Source organism: Bos taurus, chromosome 25, assembly GCF_002263795.3.
Source record: "Bos taurus isolate L1 Dominette 01449 registration number 42190680 breed Hereford chromosome 25, ARS-UCD2.0, whole genome shotgun sequence".
Lineage (NCBI taxonomy): Eukaryota > Metazoa > Chordata > Mammalia > Artiodactyla > Bovidae > Bos > Bos taurus.
Window position 1 is genome coordinate 9,620,563 of NC_037352.1, and position 13,226 is coordinate 9,633,788.

Below are 13,226 nucleotides of genomic sequence, written 5' to 3' on the forward strand. Positions count from 1 at the left end.
GGCTGTTAACGGTTTGGTGAAGTTTTGTTTCTTGGGGCATAAAATTAAGGGCGCCTGTGTTTGAATCCTGGGTCTGCCATGTATTAATTATATGATCTTGGGTAAGTTAACCCCACTGTGATTCAAATTTCTCTTGGGTAAAAAGGGGATAATAAAGGTTCTCATACGGCTGTTGTGAGAAGTAACAATATGTGTAAAGAGCTTACGGCAGTGGCACACAGCATACGCTAAGAACAGCTATTCTTATTCTTATCATAAAGGTGAAAGTGAAAGTGAAGTCGCTCAGTCGTGTCCGACTCTTTGCGACCCCATGGACTGTAGCCTACCAGGCTTCTCCCTCCATGGGATTCTCCAGGCAAGAGTACCGGAGTGGGTTGCCATTTCCTTCGCCAGGGATCTTCCCGACCCAGAGATCGAACCCGGGTCTTCCGCATTCCAGGCAGACGCTTTAACCTCTGAGCCACCAGGGAAGCCCGTCATAAAGGTAATAATTGCTAATACCGTGGTAACTTTCATTCACCTATCTTCACAGATACATTTCTCAGGGCTCCTCCCACCCCTAAGATACTGCGGACTCCCCTCCTCTCGCCCCGCCTCTTTTCCAAGGCCCCGGGCCCGCGGTTGCGTGATGCACGTCGGGCTTTGTAGTTCCTTCGCAGAGTCCCGTCCACGGGGGCCTCGCGAGCGAACTGCATTTCCCAGCATTCCTCGCGGCAGCTGGCCGTAAAGCGCGGCGGTCGAACGGCCGGTTCCGGCTGAATGTCAGTGCGGGGCTGTGGGCCGGGGAGGAAGGTGGTTGGCGGTGTCTCCACCACCCGCGCCTCTGCCTCCTCTGCTTGTGCCGCCGCCACGGGCGCCCAGCCGGTCGGCCGCTCGGGCATGAGACCGTGAGGCGAACGACTGGCCGGGACCACCGAGATGTTTGGCCGCTCGCGGAGCTGGGTGGGCGGGGGCCATGGCAAGTCTTCGCGCAACATCCACTCCCTGGACCACCTCAAGTGAGTGTATTGGGGCAGGAGGGGAGGCCGCGGGGCGGGAGCTGGGGTTGGGGGCGCGTAGACCCCGACCGGAGGCGCTGGGAAGGGTGAAAGCGGAGGCGGAGGGCCGAGGGAGGCGCTCGGGGAAGGCTGTGCGCTGGTTAAGAGCTATGGCTCTGGACATACGGCGCCGGGCTTCGAACCCCGACCTCGTAGCTCCTCTCTTATGTGACCTTGGGCAAGTCGCTCCGCTTCTCAGAGTCTCAGTATTACAGATGCAGATTTCAGTTGGATGCAGACCTTGTTCTCGCCGGGGCTGGACGATGGGCACCAAGCTTCCCCGGGGCGGTATTTCTTAGGCTGGACCTCTTAAGGGGTCAGAGGTCTGGATCCTGGAGCCAGACAGATGTGGGTTTGAATTTAAGTGCGTGAATTTAGGCCTCAGTTTCTTCAGTTGTAAAATGACTATAGTGACAGCACCTGCTTTCTACGATTGTTTTGAGGGTAGGGTTAGAAAATGTACATAAAGGTGGAAGCTTCTACCAGTGCTCAGTAAAGGACAAAAATTAAAAAAAAAAAAATCCTAACTAGTTTCTTAGGGGAGTATGAAGAGTTAGAAGTAGAACTCACGGGGAGGTAGGTGGCAAGGTGGATCTGGGAAGCAAGAGTACACAGAGTGGCTACATTCAGATCCCGATTTCATCATTGAATGGCTGTGTGACCTTGGCCAAATTGCTTCACCTTTCTGAGACTCTGATTCCTCAACTGCAAATAGGGATGGTGAACACTGTGCAAAGATTCCGTAATGTTGTGCGTGTAAAGAGATTGAGCCAGCGTCTCTTATACAGTAGGCAGCTAATAATGGTAGCTGTGTTGATCAGTGGGGCAAGCCCTTCCCAGACATCCCTACCTAAAGTGCTTCCCTTGCCCCAGTTCCTTTCTGTTAGATCTTTCTCTTGATTTCATTCATTTGATTCATCTCCACTACCTGCAATTATCCTTTGTGTTTTTACCACTTTGTGTCTGTTACTAAGCTGGTACTTCCAGGAGGGCTTGTTTTGCTCACAAGCTGTATTCCCAACATCTAGCTGTGTGCCTGGCACCCAATAGAATCTTGACGGATGCTTAAAGAAAGAGAAAAATGAATGAATGGGGAGAGGTGCAGAGCATACAGGCAGAGATTAGGATTTTTTAAGGTTGGTGGGGAGGGTTAATGGAAAATAGGGGTTTCCCTGGTGGCTCAGATGGTAAACAATTTGCTTGCAATGCAGGAGACCCAGGTGTGACTCCTGGGTGGGGAAGATACCCTGGAGAAGGAAATGGCAACCCACTGCAGTATTCTCGCCTGGGGAATCCCCATGGACAGAGGAGCCTGGCGGGCTACAGTCCATGGGGTCGAGAAGAGTCAGACACGACTGGGCGCACGTGCACAAGCGATGCCGTAATTCTCAGCTGTGCCTTTCTAGCAGGGAGCAGGCACTTAATAAATATTTGTAGGTCTCAAAGAGTGGGAGTCAGGAGGAGTCATTACGTAGCGAGGAATGGGTTTGTGGGGTTGGGATGAAAGAGGCCATGGGGAGGAGAGAGGCCAAGGACAAAGATGGGGCTGTGTAGGGAGGCAGGAATCTTAGATGGGAGGGCAGCTGGACGGGAAAGGGAGAGGCTTAAGGATTTCAGGAATTTAGGTGCTGGGTGGATGAGGCTGAGAAGGGGTGGAGGGTTATCTAAGGGAGGTTGGGCATGCTGCCAGCACACAGGTGCCTGCAGGCTCTCACCTAACTCTGCCTGACTTGAGCCCTTTTAAATTACTTTGGTGATTATCGAAGGCATGTTCAGTGCCAGGTGCTTGTTAAGGACTTCCTGTGTGTTATTTCCTTTAGTCCTCACAAGTCTTATGAGTTGTTGGAAGTATTATTGTTTCCATTTTCTAGAGTGGAAACTAAGGTCCGAAGATGTTAAGTCACTTACCCAAGGTGACAACAGCTGAAAAGCGTCAAAGCCAGGATTTGACTTCAGGGTTTGCACTCATTATGCTGTCTTTTTGAGTAAAAATCCTAAAAGTTAGTTTGGGAAGACTTTCAACCTGGCTGAATCTCACTGCCCAATGGGGCATCTTGGCAGTCTAGCCAACCAGGGAATGATAAAGGATTCGGGTTCCTTTGAAGTATCCTGGGAACTGCCCAGGTTCATTGTTTAGGTCACAGCACCTGTGGGGTGCTTTTTGGAAACCTGAGTTGCCTGCCCTGGATCAGCAGATCAGCTTAATCCATATTATAGCCTGAAGAACCTACCGATCTGTGTATTGGAGGGGAGCTTAGAAGATCCCAAAATGACCTGGGAAAGAATACTATAAACAGTGCCATAAGCAGCACTTGGGCACAGAACAGCCCATTTCCCGAGGAAGCTCTCAGGCTGGTGGGGAAGACAGCCAGTGACTGTGGTTTGACAAGTGTGGGGGTCGCTGTGGGTTCAGGGCTCTGGGGGAATCCTTCTTGGGTGCTCTCTGGGGGAGGCAGCCAGAGTAGAGCAGTCAGGGACAAGCAGGAGCCCCACGTGGAGCTGCAGGATGTGGGAGGGGGGCTCTGGGGTATCTGGAGTGTGGAGGTGGGGCTGCAGTTACAGGACACAAGGCTAGAGGCAGAACAAGGCTTCATCTGATACACAGGGTAACAAACCATCCTGGGTGCCTGGACTGAGGGATTTCCCAGGACGTGGCCCTTTCGGTGCTAAGGCCAGGAAAGTCCTCGGCAACCAGTACGAATCGGTCACTCCACAGGTGACAGTTCCTAATGCGCTCTTGCCCTGACCTGGGGCAGTGCGGGTAGAGAGATTAAAATATTGAAATGAATTCAGAAGGACAGTTTGGGGAGGGGGCACACAAAGCATCTGGGAACAGGCTTCCTTTTTTTTTTTAATGTTTATTTTTTACTGTGCTGGGTCTTCGTTGCTGCATGGGCTTTTCTGTAGCTGCGGTGACTGGGGGCTACTCTCTAGTTTCGGTGCACGGGCTTCTCATTGCGGTGGCCTCTCTCCTTGTGGAGCACGGGCTCTGGGGTGCTGGCCCAGTAGCTTCAGGCTCTAGGGCACGCAGGCTTCAGTAGCTGTGACGCACAGGCTCTGTAGTTGCGGCTTGAGGGCTCTGGAATGCGGGCTCAGGAGTTGTGGTGCAGGAGCTTAGTTGCCCCGTGGCATGTGGGATCTTCCCAGGCAGATTCTTAGCCACTGTGCCACCAGGGAAGCCCTCCCCCGCCCCCTTTTTAAAATAGACTTTACTTTTAAGAGAAGTTTGAAATATACAGAACAATTTAGACGATAGTACAGAGATCTGGAAACCTTTTCTGAACTACATTATTCATAACATTCCTAGCTTTCAAACTGGAAAACAAATTTTTCTTGTAAGATAGGGTTTTACTTCTGCTAAATAGTGGGAAGCTGTGTACTGTGGTCTTTGTCTACTGAATGGAGTTAGTGGTTTAGTTGAGGCAGATTGAAATAGTAAGAAGTGGTTTGCTGCACATCATGGGTGGTTTATCGGCCAGACCAATGGCAAGGCTATCACATGGACGAGCAGAACGTTGGCTGATGGAGATGTCTGATCGATACTGAGGCATCCCCTTCACTAGGGACTGCGAGTCCACAAACGGCTGGAACTTTCTTGTTGTTGGGTTGGGTCATTGCCTTAACTCTGATCTCCTTTGGGTCTGGGTTAAGATTCTTGGTTGCAAATGATGGAAGCCCCGCTGAAATCACCTTCAGCCCCAAATGGATCTGATTGACTCTTGCCACTGAACACACTGTCCTAGCTAAGCTGTGGCTGAGTCTGGGTGTTCAGACGAAGTTGTCAGTATGTGCTTCTTCCCACCTCTCGTCTCTGCTTTCTTCTCGGTTGGTGTCATTCTCAGAATGCTCCATTACATCCAATCAGCTTAGCAACCCCTGCGAAAAAGCAAGCTTCTTTTCTTAATGCTTCTGGCAGAAGTCTGGAAGTGAGTATCGTTGCACCGACCTGGGGTCTCGTGCCTGTCCCTGAGTCAGTCACTGTGGCGGGGGCATGGGTGCTCTACTAGGCCCTTCCCTGGAGTCAGAGTGGCATCAGCTCCTTCCAGGCTAGTGGGCAGAGAATGAGAGAAAGGGATGGTTCAGCACCGGCAAATGAAGAAGAGGAGTGACGCCCAGCAGGCAGACGTTCACCTGCTCTTGGTATGTTCAACTTTCCCTAAGATCGTGCTGGTTATTTTCAGAGCTCAGGGCACTGTATAGCCAGATTCATTTTCTCAGAATATCATACTCATCGTATCACTCTTTGAGGCACCTGTTTTGTCACGTCTAAAGTTCCTCCAGGCCTTCTGAGTGCTCCAGGCTCCGTGCCCACCTGTCCAGCTTGGGAGCATAGATGGAGACCCTCTAACCCCGGCTGGCGAGCCAGGAGCATCCTCAGTAGGCAGACAGCGGTTTACGTGGAGATGTGAAGGATGAGCGGTTGTTCCAGGCAGTCAGGGGCTGGAAGTGGGGATGCTGCAGGCAGAGGATGCGGCGTCTGGGAAGCCTGCAGCGGGGAGGCAGGCTGTTAGGTAAGGGGAGCAGTCAGGGCAAGAGTGGGTGGAGGACCTGAGTGCAGAGCTGTGGGACGGGAGAGGCCACAGAGCCCAGGTCCTGCTGAGGAATCTGGACACCAGGCTGAGAGCAAGCGGGGAGCCGCATGCTCTGGTCTGGCCCGAGTTTGGAGGCCAAGCTGGAGGGGCGCCCCCTTAGGACGCCTGCTGTCTCCTATTGACAGTCAGTGAGGGTAGGATGTCAGATCTCAGCTGTGAGTTAGATCCCCAGCACGCCTGGCCGGGGTTCCTCAGGCGTGTCCTTTCACGGTGGAAAATGATGTTGAATATGTGTGTGTTTGTTTCTCCCAAATTTGACCGTGAGCCTCAGGGGGACAGAGACCTGGGCGGCTTGTTCCCCAGGGGAGTTGTCAGATGCCAGGACAGGGCCTGGCACACAGTAAAAGATCAGCAGGGGTTTGTCATAGGATGTACAAAAGAGGCAAATGCTGGCCTGCCTCCTCTTTTTTTTTTTTTTTTAATTAATTAATTAATTTTAATTGGAGGCTAATTACTTTATAATATTGTGGTGGTTTTGCCATACATTGACATGAATCAGCCACGGGTGTACATGTGACCCCCCACCCCATCCCAAACCCCCCTCCCACTCCCTCCCCATCCCATCCCTCAGGGTTATCCAAGTGTACCAGCTTTGAGTGCCCTGCTTCATGCATTGAACTTGGACTGGTCATGGATTTCACATATGGTAATATACATGTTTCAATGCTATTCTCTTAAATCATCACACCCTCGCCTTCCCCCACAGAGTCCAAAAGTCTGTTCTTTACATCTGTGTCTCTTTTGCTGTCTCATGTATAGGGTCATCGTTACCATCTTTCTAAATTCCATTTATATGTGTTAATATACTGTATTGGTGTTTCTCTTTCTGACTTAGTTCACTCTGTATAATAGGCTCAAGTTTCATCCACCTCATTAGAACTGATTCAAATGTGTTCTTTTTAATGGCTGAGTAATACTCCATTGTGTATATGTACCACAGCTTTCTTATCCATTCATCTGCTGATGGACATCTAGGTTCCTTCCATGTCCTCACTATTGTAAACAGTGCTGTGATGAACATTGGGGTACACGTGTCTCTTTCAGTTCTGGTTTCCTCGGTGTGTATGCCCAGCAGTGGGATTGCTGGGTTGTGTGGCAGATGACACCACCCTTATGGCAGAAAGTGAAGAGGAACTGAAAAGCCTGTTGATGAAAGTGAAAGGGGAGAGTGAAAAAGTTGGCTTAAAGCTCAACATTCAGAAAACTAAAATCATGGCATCTGGCCCCATCACTTCATGGCAGATAGATGGGGAAACAGTGGAAACAGTGTCAGACTTTATTTTGGGGGGCTCCAAAATCACTGCAGATGGTGATTGCAGCCATGAAATTAAAAGACACTTACTCCTTGGAAGGAAAGTGATGACCAACCTAGATAGCATATTCAAAAGCAGAGATATTACTTTGCCAACAAAGGTCCATCTAGTCAAGGCTGTGGTTTTTCCAGTGGTCATGTATGGATGTGAGAGTTGGACTACAGAGAAAGCTGAGCACCAAAGATTTGATGCTTTTGAACTGTGGTGTTGGAGAAGACTCTTAAGAGTCCCTTGGACTGCAAGGAGATCCAACCAGTCCATCCTAAAGGAGATCAGTCCTGGGTGTTCTTTGGAAGGACTAATGCTGAAGCTGAAACTCCAATACTTTGGCCACCTCATGCAAAGAGTTGACTCATGTGAAAAGACCCTGATGCTGGGAGGAACTGGGGGCAGGAGGAGAAGGGGACGACAGAGGATGAGATGGCTGGATGGGATCACTGACTCGATTGACGTGAGTTTGAGTGAACTCTGGGAGTTGGTGATGGACAGGGAGGCCTGGCGTGCTGCGATTCATGGGATCGAAAAGAGTGGGACACGACTGAGTGACTGAACTGAACTGATGGCAGTTCTATTTCCAGTTTTTTAGGGAATCTCTAGACTCTTCTCCATAGTAGCTGTACTAGTTTGCATTCCCACCAACAGGGTAAGAGTGTTCCCTTTTCTCCGCACTCTCTCCAGCATTTATTGTTGTAGACTTTTTGATAGCAGCCATTCTGACCGGCCTGAGATGACACCTCATTGTGGTTTTGATTTGCATTTCTCTGATAATGAGTGATGTTGAGCATCTTTTCATGTGTTTGTTAGCCATCTGTATGTCTTCTTTCGAGAAATGTCTGTTTAGTTCTTTGGCCCATTTTTTGGGTCGTTTATTTTTCTGGTATTGAGTTGCATGAGCTGCTTGTGTATTTTTGAGATTAATTCTTTGTCAGTTGCTTCATTTGCTATTATTTTCTCCCATTCTGAAGGCTGTCTTTTTACCTTGCTTATAGTTTCCTTTGTTGTGCAAAAGCTTTTAAGTTTAATTAGGTCCCGTTTGTTTATTTTTGCTTTTATTTCCATTACTCTGTGGCCTGCCTTTTCTTAACAACAGTTTGCTCTTGCCTGTTTGGGCACAGGGCTGGGCTGGAGCTGTGACTTTTTCTAGGGCTGAAATGCTCCCCGGCATCTGAGACCTGGCCTCACTTGCTGGCCCAGTTTGACATCTTTCAGAGGTGATTCACTGGGAGAGGCGCCGCCTGTGACACCTTCTCCTAATCTAGTCTGCGTCCACCCTGCCTGTAGCTGCTCCTTGCCCTGCTGGCCAGAGGGCTGGATGCTGACCAAGTGGAGGTTTTCAGGACACAGAGTGGAACCCTCTGGGAAGTGTCTGCCCTGGTGCTGAAGAGGTCAAACAGCCCCAGGCTCCATGTCCCCCCACCCCAGACATTGTTATCTGGGGGATGGGGTGTGCTTTGGGGAAGTAGATTCCTAGCCCCGCCCAGGCCGTATCCTTCCTGTAACGGTAACTGACACATAAGTGCATGGTGCTTGTTCAGTTGCTAAGTCACGTCTGACTCTGTGACCCCATGGACTACAGCACGCCGAGATCCTCTGTCCTCCTCTTTCTCCTGGAGTTTGCTCAAATTCATGTCCATTGAGTTGGTGATGCTATCTAGCCATCTCATCCTCTGTCACCCCCTTCTCCTTTTGCCTTCAGTCTTTCCCAGCATCAGGATCTTTTCCAATGAGTTGGCTCTTCAAACCAGGTAGCCAGAGTATTGGAGCTTCAACTTCAGCATCAGTCCTTCCATTGAATATTCAAGGTTGATTTCCTTCAGGATCGACTGTTTTGATTTCCTTGCAGTGCATGATACAAGTCATAAAACTTGTATGAACTTCAACTTAGTACGTCTGCCTCTGAAGTGGATATAATTATTACTTACTGTGATGGTTTGACTTGGAAAATAAGTGAGTCTCTTGAGGAAGCAGGGTCCGTGGAGGAGGGATCTGTCTCCTGTTAGAGTCCTTGGGGATGAGCCTGGTGTGTGGCAGGCACGCTGGTAACAGGCTGCCGTGTTTCTGTCTCCAGGCGTTTCGAATTCCAGTTTGTCTCTCAGAGTAGAGTTGGCTCCTGTGTGAAAGTTTGAAATTGAGATTCTACATTTCTGCAGAATTTCCGCTGGAGACATGATAATGCGGGCTGTTTTCCAGAGAAGTGGCATAAGGGTCCATGATAAGGACTTCCCTTAAGATCGGATACATGTAGCCATGCCTTTTTGGTTTGTTGTGTATGTCTTGGGTGCTAGGCGTTCATCACTTCATGGAAATGCTTGACTAATAAAAGCGGTTAAGTCATTGTTTGCATCTTCTGCATTACGATGGTTATAAGTGTGGGCTCACTGCCTGGGCGCCCTGTCCCTGTGTTGGGACTCCGGGCGGATCCTGGGCTCCAGGGCATCAGCCTGGCAGGATTGTTGTACGGGTTTATGAGTGAGCTCATCTGAGGCCCTCAGAATGGAGACCTGGCAATAGGAGGCTGCGACTGTCTCTGTAATGATGGTGGTTAAAATGGACACACACACACAGAGTTTGAGAGAAACTGTTGTCGTAACAGTCATTATCATTGTAAGAGAAAGATCTGTCACTCTGTCCTTAGAAACTGATATACACAGAACAGCAGCCTTGCAGGTGGGGATGTTGTGGTGATATCATAACACTGTTGTTCATTTCTGAGGCTCAGGATAAGAGTGGCTGCTGTGTTGTCCTTTCAGTGGTGTGCTATGTAGCCACTACTGACGCTTGTGAACAGTTACCAGTAACAGAAATGGTTTTATTTTAGCCGGAGGCGGGAAGAAAGATGGACATGGTAACAGACATACAGCATCAGCTCAAGTATCTCATGGACAGAGGAGCCCGGCAGGGGCTGTAGTACATAGGGTCGCAAAGAGTCAGACACGAGCAAAGCGGCTTAGCACACACGCACACGTGAGCTCAAGTATCTCGTGGACAGAGGAGCCTGGCAGGGGCTGTAGTACATAGGGTCACAAAGAGTTGGAATATAGGGTCACAAAGAGTTGGAATATAGGGTCGCAAAGAGCTGGACGCGACCGAAGCGGCTTAGCACACATGCACACGTGAGCTCAAGAGTGTAGATTACATAGCAAAGAAAAAGACCCAAGGAAATACACTGCAACTCCAGCAGTGGTCATCTTTCTTTTTGTTGTTGAAGTTTCCAATCTTTCTAAAATAGTGTTATGTTTAAAACCAGAAAGTTATTATATTAATATTGTATTAGTGTTTCTGAGGTGGTTGAATTATTTGATCTTCCAAAGCTCTGGAATTAGATGCAACATTAAAATATTAACCTTTCATCCATTCAGCTTTCTTGTTTCCCCTCACCACATTTAAGCAGACATATATCGAGGGGCTCTCTCTAAAACGTGACCTGAAACAGTGTGCTTGGGCGTTGTGGTGGCAAAAGAATGAACCAGCGGCAGTGGGAATTTAGAGCTTGAGATCTGGTGGGTGTTTGCATCCACCAACAACAAACATTTAGAAAATGAATATTTTAAAACACTCCCATTTACAGCAGCATCAAAAAACCCATCAAATACCTAGGAATAAATCTAACAAAAGATGCACAAGCCCCCATCCAGCAAACCTTGAAGGAAATGTAAATGTCTTCACGTTACACTTTCAAAAAGATGTCAGTTCTCTCCATATTTAGCTAGAGATTTAGGGCAGTCTTAAAGGAAATCTTAGCAGATATTTTTTTGTGGAAATTGAGAAGGTGATTTTAAAATGTATATGGAAATTCAAAGGGGCAAGAATAGCCAATATAATAATGGAAAAATAAGGGAAGAAGTTGGAAGACATCACATTGCAAGATTTATTATAAGGCTTCAGCGATCAGATAACATGGTGTTGGCACAAAGGTAAACAAACAGATCAGCAGAACTGGAGCATCCAGAAAGAGTTCCAAGTGGTCACCTGATTAACGACAAAGTCGACATTGGTGTCTTTGGAGGAATGAGGACGTTTCCAGTATATGATGCTGAATCAACTAGATCGCCATATGGGAAAAATGAATTTTGGCTAATATCTTATGCTATACAGAAAAGTGAGTTTCAGGTGTGCGCTAAGTCAGAATGTGAAAGGTAAAACAATACCTTTTTAAAAGAAAAAAACAGTATTTCTTCATGACCTTCGGGTAGGTAAGGATTCCTTTAGGTGGATACAAAAAGCACTATCCAAGGGAAAGATTGATAAATTGGACCACATTAAAATTTGAAACTTTTCCTCATCAAAAGACCACTGTAAAGAGAGTGAAAAGGCAAACTGCGTTCAGAGAAAACATTTGCCATAGGTATATGTCCAGTAGGGGCTTGCCCGGTGGCTCAGAGGGTAAAGCGTCTGCCTGCAATGCGGGAGACCCAGGTTCGATCCCTGGGTCCGGAAGATCCCCTGGAGAAGGACATGGCAACCCACTCCAGTGTTCTTGCCTGGAAAATCCCATGGAAGAGGAGCTTGGCGGGCTACAGTCCATAGGGTCACAAAGAGTTGGACACGACTGAGTGACTTCACTTGACTTCACTTTCATGTATCCAGTAAGGGTTTTGTATTCAGAATGCATAAACTCCATCAAATTAATAAGAAAAAAGGTTCTCTACCTAGTAAAAAGTGGGCAAAAAACTCGCACAGGCACCTCACAAAGGAGAATATTTAGATGGCTCTGAACGTGTGAAAAGACACCCACCTTCAGTCATGGTCATGTGAGACCCTGGTGCTGCATCACCACTTGCCAGCAGATGGCACCACTGAGAAAGGCAGAGAGTCGCAAGGTCTGCAGAGGTGTGGGGTGGGCTGGAGCCCTCAGACAGCTTCTGCCCCGGGGCTGTGGATGAGCTGCTGAGTGCCCCTCAGGTCCCTTCCTGGCCTGTGCGTTGCTAGCAAGCTGTGTGTCCCCAGGTTACTGCGAGTATGAGGGTCACAGGAAGGCCCGCCTGCACGCAGGGCCAGTCATGCAGGCCATGCACCGCACGTGGGAGTGCCGAGAATCCTCTTTTGAGAACTTGACACCCACCCTCACACTGGGTTTGTCTGTAAGGGCCTCCTCGTAGTTACCAGAATTTCTTTCAGGGATTATCTGGTGAAGGCAATGATAACGACAGTAATAGCTGGCACTTGTGTCATGCATGGGAACTGCCAGGTTAGTTATCTACCTTTTAACTTGGTTGTTCCTAAGACACCGTAATAGGTACTAAAGGATTCATATGCTGGTGCCGCTCCCATTTTACAGGTGAGATAACTGAGATACACAGAGTAAGTCGCTTGCTTGATGTCACCCAGCTCATACCAGACTCCCCACTTCCTGCTCTGGTTTCTCTGGACCTTCTTATAACTCCTGCCGTGAAGTCCTCTTTTCATGACTGTGTGGATCCAGCCTGTCTGTCCTTCCTGTGTTCGTGGAGTATTCCTTTTAGAGTTTAAATAATGGTTTTAACAATGGCCCTCCCCAGAACAACCACAGGGTGGTAATGGCTGTAGCCGGTAGCCCTGCCTCCTGTGAGCACTTTCCGTGTGGCAGGCGCAGGGCTTGGCTTTTTCAGCGTGTCATCACAGAATCTCTGGAACAGTCCAGCAAGGAGGCCTTGACTGCTGTAGACCCCGGGCCTCAGAGAAGTGAAATGCTTCATGGAAGGCCTCGCGCAGCAGGTGACACGGCCAGGAATCAAGCCCAGGTCTCTCTGTTGGGGCCGAAGGTTTGAACTCTTCGCTGCCGTTCTTTGCCACTACTTGCTGTGTTTAACTCCTTGACTATATTTTGTCTTGTATACTCTGATCTACCTTTTATCTGTGAAAATGGGCCCCCCACTCCCATTCACCATATATTGAGCACCTACAGTGTATCAGACATTCTGGAGTCTTTTGGGGTCACCAGGATCAGTAAGATGATGTTCCTGACCTCAGGGAACTCAGGTCTCGTGAAGGAGGCAGATCACTGCAAATCAGAGTGGTCTGTGCAGCAGCAAATGCATCTGGGTACAGAGGTGCCAGAGAGGAGGGAGCAAGCAAATCCACTCGGGCAGGAGAGCGGGAGGGAGGTTCTTGAAGAAGGCTTCACCGAAAGGTGACTGAGCTGGGTTTTGACATACGTGGAAGAGTTTGCTGGTTGGTTAGGACCTTGGCAAGCTGAACTGGCCTCAGTCTGCGGGCCTGGGAGACGCTCTCTTGAAACCTGAGCCAGGCAGCACTCCCAGGGCATTGGCCAGGCTGCTGGTCCCTGCGCTGCTCAGGAATGGCCT

At 48.9% G+C, this 13,226-nt stretch overlaps 1 protein-coding gene across 5 annotated transcripts in view; it reads left to right on the forward strand.

The window, feature by feature from the left end:
* Nucleotides 1-266: 266 nt before the first annotated feature.
* CLEC16A (C-type lectin domain containing 16A) overlaps nt 267-13,226 on the forward strand; it is a 234,824-nt gene continuing 221,864 nt past the window's right edge. For 3 of the 5 annotated variants that reach the window (XM_005224670.5, XM_005224672.5, XM_024985300.2), the window contains exon 1: nt 754-998. In XM_005224670.5, coding sequence (XP_005224727.1) covers nt 919-998 — 80 coding nt within the window. In that variant the 5' untranslated portion in view covers nt 754-918. Of the gene's footprint in view, nt 485-753; nt 999-13,226 lie in introns of those variants that run through there. The other 2 variants (XM_059881547.1, XM_059881546.1) reach the window with 2 other exon arrangements.